Consider the following 17,972-nt stretch of genomic DNA (forward strand, 5'->3'; position numbering starts at 1 on the left):
ATTCCAAACTGTCGTTCCCACTTGCTCAACAACCTTTGGAATCACATTTTTTCAAATGAACCTCTTTTTAGCTGGTGTCTTGAAAAACCGGTTCTTTGGTCTTTGCCTCCCTTCATCATGACAGATTTGATCACATCACAACAGGAACCAGTTTCAAATGGGAACTAGGGTCATTTAATTCGCTCAGCAATCTGATTCTTTTTATAGTGGGAATGGGGGCAATGTTGGGCATTTTTAATTGGAAGCAAACCTGCTATGATCACTGGGACTCACTTCCAAGTAAGTGTTCACACAATTTGCAGCTTTTAACCACAAATGTAACTCCTTAGCAGTCAATAGGATTTAAATATGCTATATATCAATTGGCTTGTACCCTGTTCCTAAAAATGCAAGATTGCCCAGACTTAGCTGCACAAACACAGCTCAGAAATGGAGCTCAGCAACATCAACAGGCTTCTTACCTCTGAATGGACTCATACTTTAACATTTTAACTTCACATTCAGTCACAGAGATATTGTGTGCATAGGTGCTGGTCCTGTCCTATGAGTCACTTCATCTTGTCACTCAACTTAGAGTCCAAAAAGCAGTGAAGTGTTGGTATTGAATTCAGTAAGCCAGGACTTATTGCCAGCTCCATCTGGGTAGGGCTGGAGTCCAAAAAACTGAACTGCAACCCAGTAAGTCCCCAGTTAGATCTTGTTCCACCATTTACTAATTACACAGCTTTTGATAAGCCAATACTAAGCCACCTTACAGAATTGCTGTACAAGACTGAACATTCTGTGTACCAAGGTCATGCAGAATGCTTTTAAAACTGTTATATGAATGCTAAATGTGATCGCCATTAAAACACATTATAATAAGGGGAAAGGGGAATCAAAAACTTTAGGAACCTCAGGAATCACTGTTTAGGACTAAAAGCAAAGGCAACAAATAAACTTCAACCATTCAATTAAATGTCATTGTTGTCCATGATTATGTATGGTGGAGTTGGGGAAGCTGTAGTTACTCAAATATTGACTGGAACTGACATCAACCATAGCCAGCATAGCCAACTGTGAAGGTTCATAGGAGCTTCAGTCTAACAAATACCTGAAGGGCTACTTATTCTCATCCCCATCCTATGAACACACGGCACTGACATTTTATCTCTTGCCATTTTCTATGGTGAAAGCTCTATGATATTTTGCATTGGCAAGCAGAGGAAAAAACTGTATGTCAGAAAAGTTTATCATTATCATCATCATCATCATCATCATCATCATCATTATTATTATTATTATTATTATTATTTGTAACCTGCCTTCCTCCCAAAATTGAGACTCAAGGCAGATAATAACAAACTCACTGAGACTGTATTCACTTGAAGTGGGCTTGGCAAGATGGCCCTGATTTGGGCTTGCTAAGGGAAAGGAACAGAAATCCTAAATGGAAAAGAAAGGGTGTAGAAAAATGGAGAAGGGAGATGGAAGCAAGGCCTAGGAGTGAGAAAAAGCAGAGGACAAAGAAAGGTACCCAGGAACAGGTTGGTATGTCTGGGTGGAACAAAGAAGAAATTATGAGACACAACAACTGAAGCTAAGACACAGAGAAAGAAGAGATCCAAAATATGGTCCTAAAAGGAACAGTCATGTGCTTTCACTAGGGGTGCACATATTTGCCTACAAAAGATCCCATTTTCAGTTCCTGATACATCTAAGTAGATCTGGGGAATCCTTCCTGCAAAGTCACTGTCAGAAAGTGCACAAAATCTTCAGCTGTATGAACCAGTGGTGTGATAAAGGTAGTTTCCTATGGTGAAATCCAAAAGAATGAATTGCAAAAGCTGCAGAAACCAAAGAAGAAGACACAGAAGGAATGAAGTTGAAGCTGATATATAGTATGACATGAGACTATCCGAGAAGGGAAAATCAAGTGGAAACAGATTGGGCAAGAAGAGGAAAGGGTAGGGATGACAAATTCACATATGGCAGACCACACAGAACATTTTAATAACATATAAGATGAGACAGCCCTTTCAAACACATTACTTTAAGCCTCTTGGAGGAAGGGCTATGCATAATAAATAAAAGATGATGACTAACCAGCTGACGTTTGGCAGTAGTCTTTCGTGACTCTGGTCTCTGACTACCTATATTTTTGCCATCTGTGCACACCAATACACGTGCTAATATAAAACTATGCCTTACATACATTTTTCTTCAAAGAGTACTGGGGAAGGGCTAACTACATTACTCAAACAAACATGCAGCAAGATGTTTTGTAGTTGTGAGGCCTACAGGGACACAAAACAATGCAATATGATGCATGTCTATTCAGAGGTGATCCCCACTAAGTTTGACAGAACTTACTTGCAGGAAGGTTATGTAAAAGACGGCAAAGTACATATTATCAAGGCAAATCAATATTAAACAGACAGTAAGTGAATGAATAAGTAGCATCATAAGTGGGGATGGGGTGGACAAGAATCCTACAGCAATTTTCAGATTAAGAGATTAATTGTGATATAAATTTTTTTTGTGGACCAGAAACTACTTTGTGAAACTCAAAACATTTCTGCTATAATTATGCTGCAGTTATAAATACAAGGTGAAAATTCCATTTAACATACTTGGATTTACCTCTTAGTAAGCTAATGCAGGATAGCACAACATGTCTTTTTAGGGTACCATAAAAACAGGTCGAGTTTGCTACACAGCTATGCCTGTGCATTCCTAATAAAGGAAAATGTTTAAAACATTTTAAATCTGCAAGTGCATTTCATTTCATTAACAAACTTTCAAGGAGCATAGCCATTGGTTCTACAAATACTTCTCAAGTTCCTAGATGTGTAGTACATTAGGTTGCTGGGTATATGTAACAGGGCCTTATCCATAGTAACCGTGTAGCAGTAAAACTACCTAACCATTGAGCAATTGGTACAGTTTGTCTATTTTAGGAACATAAATTTTCATTTCTTTTGTTCTACCACACAAAAAATTGCATTTGCATGTGGGGACTTCTCAAAAAGAACCTGGTTGCACCAAAAAATAGCACAGAAAACAGAGCCTTTTGCACAAATGTTGGTTTTCTATGCAAAAACCCTGGATTTTGCAATTTTTTCACACAAATTTTTTTTAAAAGTGAAAAACCTTGATGGGGTGCTGTAATGTATCAAAACACCCTTTATTATTAGAGACAACACAACCTGGCATGTTAAAGTGTACTCCAGTCGGGCCTAGCAACTGGATAGATTTCAACTTTTTCAAATGTAGAAATTCCTGAGTCTTGGTACTTCCTGATAACATTGGATTTTCCTCATGACATTTTTTGGGGGGAGGGGGCATCAAAATGTACCTTAATTGGACCACCTTTGATTGTGTGTTACCTTGTGAGGGCTATACCCTAAAAATGATTAAATACATTTATTTAATTTAAATCAGTGGTACTCAAAATTTTTACTCTTGGGACTGCACTTTATCTCTACATGCAGATGCCATCTCCCCCCACTAGATGTTGTATATAAATAAAAATACTTTTTTATTTAGTGTGCATATTTTAAATCATACATTCATGTATATCCATATTTTAACATTTTATAATAACAAATTAGAACAATTCTATTTAAGGAAATGCAACTATTTAACTACTTAACTAACTTATTTTCAAAACCAGTTTACTTCAAAGTTGGTCTCCTGATTTAATAAAGCTCACAGACAGAACTCATATCAGATTGGAAGGCTCTCACACATTTCAGGATCCTTCCTCCAACTCTCCTTTGGAGCTTCCACCCTATGCATTCTTTATGGGACAATGCACCACTAAATCTAGTGAGACTCTTTTGAATACAAAGATATAGCCATGCTAGCCTAGAAAATCAGTATGCAAAGGGATCTCGTAACACCTTTGTGACTTACTGAAAGAAAAAAGCTGATAGCATGAGCTTTCATAGACTTGAGCCTACTTCCTCAGATGCATGCAGCCTTTGGAATAACTAATCATAAAGTTGAGCTGCATTAACTGTCATTTTCAGTCCAGAAAGAAGAAAAGTAGTTTCTAGTAACTTCAAAAGCAATGCAATGAACAACTTACTAATAACCCAAAGCACAAGGGCAACGATTATGCATGTATGCTATATGATGTGTTATTTGTTTTTTAAACAACAACAACAACAACAACAACAACAACAACAACCAGAGATGGCAGCAAAACTTTATACAGCATTAAAGGAGGACTTATAGCCAAGGGAAATTATATTGTTATTTCCAATTATATTGGGAAATTATGTTGTTGTTTTTTGTTCTGTTTTTTAAATATTGCATTGAATTTAATACTTTTTTAAGGAAGGGAGGGTACCAGAGATTTTATATGTTTTGTATTTTTAACTTTGTTAGCCACCCCGATTGTTCTCAGGGGAGCAGGATACAAATAAAGTTTATTTATTATGGTCACTGTCTCGACCTAATTCTTGCTGCTAAGTGCGTCATTTCCAACTACCTGGCATCTGATTTTCCATTGTCTGCCCATCATTTAATTTCTTTTACTTATATCCCACCTCCTCGTCGTACTGTCCAGCGCCATTTCCACAACCTTCAGTCTGTTAACTCTGACCATCTCAGTCAGACTTTGAATTCATCTCTCTCTTCTCTTGATCTTGGGGACTCTGCTGATTCAGCAATGTCTTTATATAATTCCACTCTTTCTTCAACTCTCGACAGCTTTGCTCCTGTATCTGTACGTGTGTCTTCCCCCATGACTAGGCCTCAGCCCTGGCTCACTCCCACTATCAGGTTCCTCCGGTCCTGCTCTCAAGCGGCCGAACGTCTTTAGAAAAAGTCTAGGGAACGGGCCGATTTCATTCATTATAAATTCATCCTTTTATCGTGCTCTGTCTATGGCAAAACAGAACTATTTTAAATCGCTGATCTGCGCTAATGAGAGGCGTTGGCAGCGTTTGTTCTCCTGCTTCAATACACTACTAAAACCTTCCTCTCCCCCTGTCTTCTCATCATTTTCCCCCACTGACTTCGCCAACTATTTCATCACTAAAGTCACTACTATTCGATCTGAAATAGTTCCTCCCGACTTGCCCCCTACCACTAACCTCCTGGTACCTTCTACTAATAGACTCTCTGGGTTTCCCTGTTTCTCTGGATGAACTCTCTACGCTGCTAAATTCTTCCAAACCTACTACCTGCTCTCTTGATCCTATTCCCTCCAGTCTCCTAATCTCTATAGCCCCTTCTCTTCTGCCCTCGCTCCTCTATATCTTTAATCTCTCTCTCTCTATGGGTTCCTTCCCTTCTGATTTCAAACATGCTCTCATTTCCCCAATTCTGAAGAAACCCTCTCTCGACCCCTCTTCTTTGTCTAGCTATCGTCCAATTTCTCTTCTTCCTTTTCTTTCTAAGGTCCTAGAATGGGTCATTTATTCTCGCTGTATTAAGTTTCTTGAAACCAACTCCATCCTGGACCCTTTCCAGTCTGGCTTCCGCCCACGGCACTCTACAGAGACAGCCCTCACCAAGATCTCAAACGATCTCTTGCAGGCCAAGGCAAAAGGCCTCTACTCTATTCTCATTCTTCTTGATTCGTCTGTGGCCTTTGACACTGTTGATCACTGTCTCCTGGTTGATTTGCTTTCTGACCTTGGGTTCTCTGACTCTGCTCTCGACTGGTTCAAATCTTACTTGTCAGACAAATCTTTTGCAGTGGTCACGGGTGGTCAGATTTCGTCCTCTGTTCCCCTATCTGTTGGGAGTTCCCCAGGGCTCTGTCTTGGGTCCCCTTCTGTTCTCTCTATACACACTGTCCCTAGGTAAACTCATCAGTTCTTTTGGTTTCTCCTATCATCTGTACGCCGACGACACTCGTATCTCTCCACCCCTGACCTTTCTCCAAGGCTTGAACAGCAAGTTTCTTCTTGTCTGACTGCCATCTCTCAGTGGATGCGGCTTCGGCACTTGAAGCTCAACATGTCTAAGACTGAGCTTCTCGTCTTTCCACCTAAACCCACCCTTCATTATTCCTTTTCTGTTTCTGTTGACGACACTTCTATTCGACCGGTTCATCAAGCCCGCAGTCTTGGCTTCATTTTTTACTCTTCTCTGTCATTTATTCCCCAGATCCAGGCCACCGCCAAGGCCTGTAGATTCTTTCTCCACAACATTGCCAAGATCCGTCCATTCCTCTCAATCTCTACTGCCAAGACTCTGGTCCATGCCCTAGTGGTTTTGCGACTAGATCATTGTAACCTCCTTCTAACAGGGCTTCCTCTTTCACACCTCCATCCTTTAATCTCTGTCCAGTATTCAGCTGCCCGTATTGTCACATCCGCTCACCGCTTTGACCATGTTTCTCCTCTTTTATCCTCCCTTCATTGGCTCCCCTTCCCCTTCCGCATCCGGTACAAGCTTTTGTTATTGACTTTCAAAGCCCTCCATGGATTGGCCCCTCCTTACTTATCTGACCTTCTTTCTCCTTACATTCCTACTCGCACCCTCCGCTCTGGTACTCAAGGTCTCCTGTCTCAGTGTAGGACTACCACTGCCCCCTCCCGAATTCGTCCCTTCTTGTTTGCTGCCCCTTACTCCTGGAACCTTCTTCCCCCACATGCACACCTCATCACTTCTCTACCCAGTTTCAAAACTGAGTTAAAGACTATATTGTTTAGAGAAGTGTTCCCAGAGGCGAGCCCCTCTCTGACCCATGAAGCCTCCTTTTAACCATCCATTAAGAAGCCAAGCCCTTACTCCAGTCCATCTGCCTTGGTCCAGGCCTCGGAGGTGGAGAAGATCTGCTGGACCTGATCCTATTCCCCACCACCACTCCCTTTTCCTTTTGTGTCGTGTCTTTTTAGATTGTAAGCCTGAGGGCAGGGAACCGTCTGACTAAAAGATTGTATGTACAGCGCTGTGTAAAATTACAGTGCTTTATAAATAAAGGTTAATAATAATAATAAATTATTATTATTATTATTATTATTATTATTATTATTACTATTGGCTTGGAACAAAATTACAAAAATTAGCTCTGCCATAACATTAAGCTGCAAACTCTTGCTTTGTTATTTCCTTTCATCCTGAGCATGTATTTTGTAGGTATTCATTTGATTACTGCTGTCACAAGAGACAATCTCTTCCTTTGATAACCAGTTTGCATGCAGAATGAAAGCACAGAGGGAGGAGAGAAAGCTGCACATTGAACTAGACAGAGAGATGGAAAGAGGTAGGGTACAGACTTCTATGATCACTGAAGGACCACAATAACTGCACTTTCTCAACCTATGCAAATTCCAGTCCCAGAAGAGGATTTACATACAATCCCACCCCATTTTTCTACTTTTGAGCAGCCAAAATGAACTCTTCTCCCAGTTTTTTTTGTTACATTACAAGTATTTAATATCCTTTTTTTAGAATACGTGTCTCCTGAAGAAAAAAGCTCCATGTAATTCATTTGTATTCCATGCTCAAATGAGCTAATCGAGTGAGTCCTTGCCAGTGGCTCTTGGTAACCCCATGCTTTCTTCACTCCCCAAGCAAGACTGTGGTCTTAACTTTGGACCTTGATCTTCCCAATCCAGTGAGATTTGTTGCTCTTGCTTTTATCTTTCTCCTTTTCCTTTTTGCTGCATCCTCCTTCTCTTCTCACTTGAAAGATCTCAAATTCAATTTTATATTTTATTCCTTCTCCTTTTGAACTGACTCCATCGAAAACTTTGGTCCTTAAACGTAAAATCCCATCTAACAGGGACTCTTTTCCATTTCAATTTGTCCACAAAGAAATTATAACCCATTCTCATTATCATCATAATGGTTTCAGTTCTACAGATGCTCAATTGCCTTTTAAAATAACTTCCATGTGTATATTACTACTATTTTGGTATTTTTTAATTTGTTCTGATTTTTAATATTTTGTAAGCCCCTGGAGTCCAAATATTGGGGAAAGGGTGAGAAATAAATTAATAAAACAGTAGTAATAGTAATATCCAAACTGTACTGCTTTTGAGAAGTAACCTCCACAGATATGTCTCTTGCTCTTCATGCTGTTTCTTTAGTGATACACCAGGAAGCCTTAAAGATACAATAGTTTAAGCAAAGACCTCTCATCAGGGATGGGCAACTTGTAACACTCCTGATGTTGCTGAAATGCTATTCCCATCAGCCCTAACCAGCATAACCAATTATAGAAGTTGTACTTCTTCAATGATATCTGAAGGGATGCAAATTTCATATCCTTATTTCAGAAGAAAAGTAAGCAGAGCACTAATCTACAGGTAAGTAAATCCACCACCTTAGTCTGGAAGCCACACCAAAGCCACGCTCCAGTCCTTAGGACTGGAGCGTGGCTTTGACATGGCGTCCAGATTCTTAGGACACATGCATCATTTAAAAACAGCATACCTCCAAAGTGACCTGAAGCAGCTTTATTTTGGCCTGCCTGTATGGGGCCATAGTGACCTTCAAAAAAGCCAGCAAACTATAGGAACATTAAAAATGGCATTTTCCTCCCTCTCTCACACACACATCTTTGCATTATAGATGTAGAAATTATTTGCAATAAAACAAGAACAGATGCCAGGTTTAAATTCCAAGGTTATTGTGCATGGCAAAGATTAAGCCTTTTTCATTCTGGATTCTTCTGACTACAAAGACAGACTCTGATTCATCTGTCAAAGTTCGATATCAGTTTGCTAAAACAATCTCATAAAAAAAATGAGAGTAGGAGCAATCTTTGCCAATCATGAAAAAAATATGTAGCTTTAGTTCTCATTTACTAGGGATTTTTTTTTAAAAAAAAATCATGCCATTTCTAACCTACTGTGATATGGGGTTCCCTATCACCTTGAATTCAAGGGACTACATCAGGTCCACAATCACTCAGCTTCAGCAATGATTCAAAAACAGAAGTTCACAAACTTTTCCACGCAGGGGCAAGTAGCAGGTAGAGCAGGATCTACTGGTAGATCTGAATAATTCACAGTTTAGACACAAGGGTTGCCAGCTCCAAACTTAAGACTATTAAACAGAATCTCCCGCTATCAAGTGAGGCCACTGAGGAAGAATGTGACCTGAGGGGACAGACAAGGACAAGTTTTTTGTGTTATATGAATTTTGTGAGCTTAGTTCTGGTAATAATTATAAAATGCCAGACTGATTGTCTGGTAGAGGAAACTCCAGGTTCTACTGGACTGCAACTCCCATCATTCTTCTTTGTTCATTTGATGGCTAGGGCAGTCAAACATCTTGTCTTGGAGATACTCTTAATGAGCTATTCTTTGCCCTGGCTTCAGTGGGTGAAACTTGGGGTTCTCATGAAAAAAAGCAAGTCAAAAGTCCACTCACAGCCACCATAACAAAATGATAAAATGAACACTTTTCAGTTTACAGGTAATGCTTTTTTTTCATCCCAGGAGGGTAAAGTTAAACTAATGCTTAAATGAAACTGGATATCTCTGTCCCTGAATAATTTTTAAAGTTTCAAACCTGGGATTCTGGCATGCATACTGAATTTCAAATTTCGTCTTTGGACATATTTATATTTTGCATGAATTTCTGGTTCTGATGAAGTGACAAATATGGCAAAGATACATATTCTGTAAATGCAGAAAGCAAAGCAGTAGGAAGCCCTGCTAGGGGAAACAACAGCTATTGTGTATTAAAAATAAAGATGACTACCCACTTATAAAAAAAAACTGCATGAGACACAACAACAAAGCTCCTAGACGCAAAAGTTCTGCAAAAACCCAAGTATCCAGATTCTGAGCCCTGCGCTCCATAATACAATCACACCATTTATTAGGCCAACCAAAAGGCACAAAAATGCATTCACAGGGGAATAATAGTGTCATGAGCTACAGTCAAAGGAGAGTCAGAGGCCTCCAGGATCAGGCCCACCAACCCACTGATAAAAGCTGTGATTTTTACCAGTAAATTAACTGCTCAGAACACCCCTCAAGATCAGAACTCTGGAAGCAAAGATCAAGTTAGCAGCTTGTGTCCACAGGCTTTTTTGGGCTATAGCATTTTAGAATAATTTCCGCTGAGTAGCAAATCACTAAGTTCTACTATAACCTGCCTTTGAAAGTTCCTTCATTTTTAGCATTAGATGGAGAGTTTGTGTTTCTAATCCTACCTGGGGAGGATTTGCTAAATCCTGGATCGGCACAAAAGGAGTTTCAGTTAACACAGCCACTATATAAAATGTTTTAGGGGAAATAAGGGAAATAAGCACTAGTGTTTTATCATCACCACCTCAGTCACTATTCCACCATGGTGAAGCAGAAGAAGTGGGGTGGGATCAGGTGAGCATTTCACCAGGCCTGCAAAAAAAATTTTTAAAAACCCTGCTAACTTTTGCCCCTCCCAGGCCTTTTCTCTTCATAACGTTTTCCTTCCCTATCATATCTTTTTAGACCATAAGCCTTCAGGCAAGGACTGCCTTTTCTTTAAGCTGACGTGATGTAACCTGGGAGCCTATTGCCTAAGGAACAGAACGTTTTAAATAACTAGGAGATGAAGAACTTTGAAAGGGTGATTTTCCAGCAAAAATAACAACAAAAAGCCCAAGCACTGTTTGATATGATTTAGCATCTAGCTCACATCACTTTGTACATGTTGCACTATAAGTGGAAGTGAGCCGCTTTTCTACACTTCTGATTTTTAATTTCATCTCAGGAAGCTGGGGGAAATGAGAATATGTACGACTCAAAACAAACTACATATGTAACTAGTCTGCCAAACTTCTTTCAAATGATAAAACTAACCCAAATCATGATTCTTTATCCCACAAATGTTTCAATCATCTGTTAAAGGGGAAAGTGTTCACAAAAGCTCATATGACAGTACATTTGTTAGTCCATAAGGCAGTACTGTACAAGATGCTAATTTATTTCGCTGCAACAGATTAACATGACCACTCCTCTGGAAACTGTTTTGTTTCTTGATTCTTTTTTCTGAGCTGCTAAGTTCTTTAAAAACAACAACCACCACCCTAAAATCCTAGAAAATGTGAAGGTTTCATAATTTAATAATAATGGGCTTCTGAAGTTATAGGAAATCTAGACACCATATTCCTAGAAAAAAAATTACATATTTCATCCAAATAGTTCTCCAAGGGGCTTACAGGTAGCAGAAATAGTCTCTCTCTTTTTATCCTTCCAACAGGCTAAGAAAGAGTGAGTGGGCCAATAGAACCCATTTTTGGAGAATTCTGAACCTGTATCTTCCCAATCTAAATACAGTACTGTAGTCACTACAGCCCACCTGCCCCAACTGTGGGCTTGCCATCCACAGATTTAATCATCTGCAGATGGCAAGCCCAATTATCCCAATGGCCATGAGTCCATGTGGCCGCAGCAAAGCAGCTGCGCACATACACACAGCCATTAAAATCCACAGAACTTGAGGTCCCAGGGTTTTTTGCATCCATGAGGTGAAGATCTAGAAAGGAACACACACACACCACCCCCAGATACTAAGGGCTCACTGTACACTAGAATGGTTTTCTTGATCAATGCATGGAAGAGTTACTGTTGATATAGTTACAAGATCTTTCTCCCCACCATTCACCACACCAGCTGAAGAATTCAGGAAGCTGTTGTCCAAAAAGCAAACACCAATTCATAATTATTATGACAGTAGTCCTGTACAGAAAGCTTGTTCCACAATGGCCAAAAAATTGAGTGATATCCATTTCTTTACTCTAATAAATTTGAGTTCTCGGGAAATTATAAGAAGTTGTTTTGAAGGCACACAGCAACAAAAATAAGTTTAAACTATTTAAAATTATTTAAAACTGCACTTAAAATGTAAAACACTACAAAAGGATAAAAAGCAATTAAAATAGTTCCATCTAAACAATATAGCATCTCAGCCCAATCTTTAAATATTATACACTCCAAAAGCCTGGTAGGAGAAAAATGGTCTTTGTCTACTGTAAGAAGGACCGTAGGGAGAGGACCATTCTGGCTTCCTTGAGAAGTGAGTTCCAGAGTCTACAGGCAACCACCAAAAATTCCCTCTCTTGCATCCCCACCAACTATGTTTGTGATGGTGATGGGACTGAAGGAAGGTCCTCTTCAGATGATCTCAGGGCCTAGCACATACAGGGAGATACGCTCTGCCAGGTAGCCTAGACATGAGCCACATATAGGGCTTTATGTGGCATTACCAACATTTTGAATTGCAACCTAAAACAAACTGGCAGCCAGTGGAACTGTTGTAACAAGGGAGTAGTATTGTCCCTGTAACCTGCCTCAGTTAACAATAGTACATTGTTATCTAAAATACATCTGCTTCAAAAAATTTGCTTCAAATATCATTCATGAGATTCCCAGCAAAGCAGCCAGACTTCAAATATGTTTACAAACAAAGACAGAAATCTGACTGGCTGCACTGGCATTTACTTCCTCGTATAAGCCCTTAGCAATGCAGCCTAAATGCATTTGAAGACCACAGCTGAAGTCACAAAGTACAGAGACATGGAAGATTTCCTTTTTGTTTCTCTAGTGCTATGTTTCCCAGACAACATTTCTTCTCTGCACCGCAGGTAGTGTCTTTATGACACAAAGCCTGCATTTCCAAAGGAACAGCTGCTATTTCCTGAACATAATAAAGTAAGCGTAACCCAAACAGCACTTACTAAACACCACACACATACAAGCACACACAGCTGCATCTACCCCAGCTCTCAATATGACTTTCTCCCAAGTCGTAAAGCATGCATGCTGGATTGTGGCTAATGTTTCGAAACACAGTTATGGAGTGGGGAGAATGCAATGTATTTCTTGCATTCTCAGAAATACATTGCAAAGTTGTCCTGTGTCTTTGTGAGTATATGTGTCTCCAAAGTTGTGCTGTGTCTTCGTGTGTGTATGTGCCTCCAAGTAACCTGTCAATTTATGGCAACCCCATGACTTTTATTAGGTTTTCTAAGGCAAGGAACAGTCAGAGGTGGTTCACCATTTCCTGCCTCTGAAATATAGCCTATAGTACTTGGTATTTGTAGGTGGCCTCCCATCCAAGTACTAACCAGGGCTGACCCTGCTTAGCTTCCATGATCAGAAAGGATCTGGTGCCTTTAGGGTATTTAGGCTTTGCTCGGAACTGAAGCTTTAAAACGCTTTAGTGCCAAAGAAGTCCAAAGTATTTTATGGATTCTAAAGTGGCTACAGTCTCAGCCTAAAATAAAAAAGGTACATTTGACAAGTGAATACTTGTTTTCAAGAAGTACTTACCTACAGTCTTTAAGCCATATTGCAATCTTTTCATTTGGAATATTGCCTGGACAACCACAAGAGGAGGGAGGAAACAGCAAAAAACAGAGAGACAGAACAAAAAGGCAAAATTATAATTGGTCAACAAAGTATCTTTAAAAAAAAAAAAAAGCCATAAAACTTGTCATAACAGCTTTCTTGTTCATTTACAAAAAACTTCGTTTAACTAAATGACATTTTTGTTTGTTTTATTAAAAAGTAAATCCATAACATAAAATAGTTATCCACAACACAACATTAATCATTCTGGGCCAGAGATGCACAACATTGCCCTAATTTTTCAAGGACAAACCAAAAGCATTCCCAGAAGAGGTCCTGCAGGCTGACCCTGGACAAGCTTCACATGCTTATGGAGCAGCCCCCCATGAACTTCATGTGTAAACATACTGCACCACAAGTTCTACAGAAGACTTTTTAGTAAATGTGGCTTGCGCTACTGTCCAATCCTAGGCATGCTTACTGGGAAGCAAGGCTCTCCAAGATCCATGAGACAGTGGTGAAGCATACCTCCCCTCCCACTGCCCCCCCCCCCAATTACTCAGTTGCTGATAACATCAAAAATAAAAGAGGAATCTTATAGCAACTGGAAGGCTAAGAGATTCACTGGAGGATAAGCTTCAGTGGACTTCCTTGCACATGTGAAGCATGATTGTCCAGTCACAACATTTTGCAGACACAGAAGCTTATATCCCAACAGTGGTGTCACTGGGGTTAGTGAGAACCAATGCAGTAACTCATGGTGGCATGCCACCCCTGCACTGACCCATTCCCATGTTTTTTACCATTTTTTGTACTAATGTTACTCAAAAATCATAATTCCCATATATCACTGCATGCAATGGCAACAGTTGTGACATAAACTACTTGGAGAATTAAAATTGTACCTTTAAATTACAGTATCGTACCCATCGCCTCAATGCATTTATATTATTATTATTAAATTACGATATCATACCCACCGCCTCAATGCATTTGCATACACATAGTTTCATGTGGGGAAAGGGAAATTTGGTAAGGAGTGATGTTTGTATGAAAAAATTAAAAAGAATAAAATTCATAAGAAATTTATATATATATATATTTAACTGTTTAAAAAAACTGGGGTCTGTCCTTTAAGGAGGTCGTGGGTCTGAATTAGCAGGACCTGAGCAGAGCAGTGGCGCATAGGGAGTCTTGGAGATGTCTCATCTCCAGGGTCGCCATGGGTCGAGATCGACTCAAGTGGTGGATAACAACAACAAAGTGTTTTCGCTTTGCGCTGAGCCTCACCTCACCCATACCTTCTCTTCAGCGTTTTAAAGGAATGCAGGTGAACGCAACAGCCTGTTTCTGCCCAAAGGCAGATGTTTGGGGAACAGCAGTGTCACCCCTGCTTTAGAGTGCCACCTGGTGCAACCAGCACCCCCTTGTGATGCCCCTAAACCAGTGAGAACCTTCTGGGTGCCACAACACTCTTCACTGTTACCCATTTCTTCCCCTTGGGTGACTAATGCCACCATATGACTTTGGTGAGGGAGAAAGACGGCAGTGGGTCACTAATGTCCTGGGGGGGGGTTGTCTCTCTCATTCATTGTTGTGTGCCTTCAAGTCTTTCTGATTTGAGGTGATCCCCAAGGCGGCAAACCAGTCATGGGGTTTTTCTTGGCAATATTTGCTCAGAGAAGGTCTGCCCTTGCCTTCCCCTGAGGCTGAGAGACTGTGGCACTATCGTACATACAGGGTAACCAGATGCCCTCACCGCAAAAGGGAGGAAGGCACTGCGAAATGTAGGACCTTCGAGAAAAAATGGAAGACACCACCCCAATAAAAACCTCAAAGCACTTAATATAAATTCATGCTTTTTAGCCATGCTCAGACTGGAGAACCTTTGAGTAAAATGGAGGGCACAACCCAATAAAACCTCAAAACATTTAACAGAAGTAGAAATTCATGCTTTTGAGCCTTGCTCAAAATGGAGGTCTTTCAAGATAAAAATAAAATAATAATAAAAATTATTATTATTACTATTACTATTAAAAAATGGAGGACACAACCCAATAAAAGGTCCAAACATGTGATGCTCAAAACAGAGGGCCTTCAAAAAAAATGGAGGACGCACCCCAATAAAACCTCAAAACACTTAATATAAGTAGAAATTCATGCTTTTAGCCATGCTCAAAGGGGAGGACCTTCAAGAAAAAAATAAAGGACATGCCCCAATAAAACTTTGAAACACATAAGTATAAATTCATGCTTTTTAGCCATGCTTGAAGTGGAAGACCTTCAAGAAAAAATAGAGGACATGTTCCAATAAAACCCTGAAACATGTAAGTAAACACGTATTAAACACATAAGTAAAACACGTATTCATGCTTTTTAGGTATGCTTGAAGTGGAGGACTGTCAAGAAAAAATGAAGGACACAGCCCATGCATATGAATATGAACTCATGCTTCTTCCTCATGCTCAAAATGGTGAACCTTTTGAAGCATCTCCTCCTGGAGAGAAAAGGTTGAAATGGAGGGCATGGAGGACGCCTGGTGTGTGTGTATGTCCCTGCATCCCTAGGGTTGCCACAATGCAAAGCTGACTGGAGAGCAAACCTCAAGCACCAAAAAGGCAAAAAGACCAACCTCCTTCGGCAGCCAAGGGCAACTTGCCCGGGGCCACCTCTTGCTCGGGGGCTTCTGGCGAGGGCCGCTCGGCTTCGGAGGCTTGCCAGGAGTCCCGGCTCTTCGCCCAGGCCTTCCTCTTCTGGGCCACCCCTTGCCACTCCTCGCCCACCGCTGCCACCACTGCCACCTCCTCCTCTTCCTCCATTGGGAGCCCCAGCTGGGAGCCTCTCTTTCTCCTTCTGGATGGCCTTGGGGCCAGTCAGCCGAGCTCCAGTTGATGAGGCTCACTCCAAGGGTCCCCTCTTCCTCCTCTTGCTCTGGCTGGCTAACTCAGGCACTCAGGCCGACTCCTGGAGGGCGAACACCCAGCCACCTAAGAAGCAAAAGGCAGAACAGGAGTCAAATACTGGACAGTCAAAGGAGGCCAAAGGAGAGCAGGGTCTTGCCTGTGCCAAAGGGCCCCAAACTTTGCTCTTTTCACCCTGGGGAGAAAGACCCCGCGCCCTCCCCACCCCTCTCACTGACTCACAGATTTCATTTATACAAATATATATAAATATATATATATACACACACACACACAGAGAGGGAAGAAAGGAGGGGTGTGTGTGTGTATGTTTATATGTGTGTGTGTGTATACACACACATATACTGTATACACATATATACACACATATACAAACATATATACACACTCACACATATATATACACACATACAAACACACACATATATACACACACACACACACACATATACAAACATATACACACTGACACATATATACACACACTTATACAAGCATACACACACACACACACACTCCTCTTCCTTTTCCTGGATAGAGAGACTCAAGGCGGCGAACAAAATTTAAAACAACTCGAGTTAAAACAATCCAAAGCATTTCAAGTATTACAAAATTTAGAAATCATTTTTAATTTTAAAAAATCCCAGAACTGCCCCATTCCTGGTAAGCCTCTCTCTCTCTCTCTCTCTCTGGAGCCTCTCTCGTCCTCCCCTCAGGACCCCCCAAACCCAGTCCCCTCCCTCCCTGGCTCCCTCCCTGCTGGCCCTGGCCCCCGCGATCCCAGGCCAAGGGCCCCGGGGGGCCTCCCTCCAGCTGCAACCTCGGAGCAAGCCCCAAGCCTTCCCAGGAGGAGGAGGAGGAAGCAGGAGCCTCGGAGGAAAGGGGAGCTCAGCGGGGGGTTGCTCGCTCCCGGCCCAGACTTTGGGGGTGCTCTCTTCTTCCCTCCAAGGCAAAAGAAGCCCCCTCCTCCTCCTCCTCCTCCTCCTCCTCCTTCAGCAGCAGAGACAAGCAGACACGCACCGAAGGGAGTCCTTCCAACCCTTGGCACCGGATCCCAGCCCCGAGCGGACCCTCGATCCAGGAGTTCCTCTCCTCACAAACACACAGCACACACAACACACACACACCAGGGCTTCCTAGGAAGGGAGGGAGGGAAGGGCGGGCGGGCTCCGGCTCTTCCTCCGCCCTCGCAGCCGGAGGGGGGAGCCAAGGCTACTGCCCTCCTCCTCTTCTTTCTTTCTTTCTTTCTTTCTTTCTTTCTTTCTTTCTTTCTTTCTTTCCTTCTGCTTTGGAGAAGGATGGGGGGTGCAAAGCCTTGGCGCAAGAGAACCCTACTGCTGCCTTGCCTGAGGAGAGACAGAGGAGCCCTTTCGCCCCAAGACACCCCGGGCTTCCTCCTCCGGGGCTCCCAGGCGCCTCCCTCCCTCCCTCCTTCCCTGCCTGCCTTCCCTCCGTCCTTCTTTCCTTCCTTCCCTCCCTCCTTCCTTCTTTACCTCCTTCCCCCTTCCTTCTTTCCTTCCTTTTCTCTTCCCCTTCCTTCCTTCCTTCCTTCCTTCTTCCCCCTTCTTCCTCCCTCCCTTCTTTCTTTCCTTCCTTTTCCCTCCCTTTCCTTACCCCCTTCCTCCCTTCTTCCCCCTCCCTCCCTCCTTTTTTTCTTCCTTCCTTTCCTTCCTTCCTTCTTTCTTCCCTCCCTCCCTCAGAGCTCTGCTGAGGGAGGCAAGAAGGTGGCTGGCTGAGCACATGCGTCTTCCTCGCCCTTAAGGAGGACCGGGCAGCGCCAAATGGAGGATCCTCAAGAATAAAGTGGAGGACCTGA

The 17,972-nt window shown here is 41.8% G+C and overlaps 1 protein-coding gene across 3 annotated transcripts in view; it reads right to left on the bottom strand.

Annotated features, from left to right (window-relative positions):
• The window catches only part of ITPRID2 (ITPR interacting domain containing 2), an 85,491-nt gene extending 67,950 nt beyond the window's left edge, over positions 1 to 17,541 (bottom strand). For 2 of the 3 annotated variants that reach the window (XM_089519628.1, XM_089519625.1), the window contains exons 1-3: positions 17,177 to 17,277; positions 15,868 to 16,222; positions 13,218 to 13,263 (exon numbers count right to left, since the gene is read on the bottom strand). In XM_089519628.1, coding sequence (XP_089375754.1) covers positions 13,218 to 13,263; positions 15,868 to 16,054 — 233 coding nt within the window. In that variant the 5' untranslated portion in view covers positions 16,055 to 16,222; positions 17,177 to 17,277. The other variant, XM_089519627.1, reaches the window with a different exon arrangement.
• Between the last annotated feature and the right edge of the window lie 431 nt (positions 17,542 to 17,972).

The sequence above is a fragment of the Sceloporus occidentalis genome, unplaced genomic scaffold, assembly GCF_023333645.1.
Source record: "Sceloporus occidentalis isolate IW3139 unplaced genomic scaffold, rSceOcc1.0.p SCAF_4, whole genome shotgun sequence".
NCBI lineage: Eukaryota > Metazoa > Chordata > Lepidosauria > Squamata > Phrynosomatidae > Sceloporus > Sceloporus occidentalis.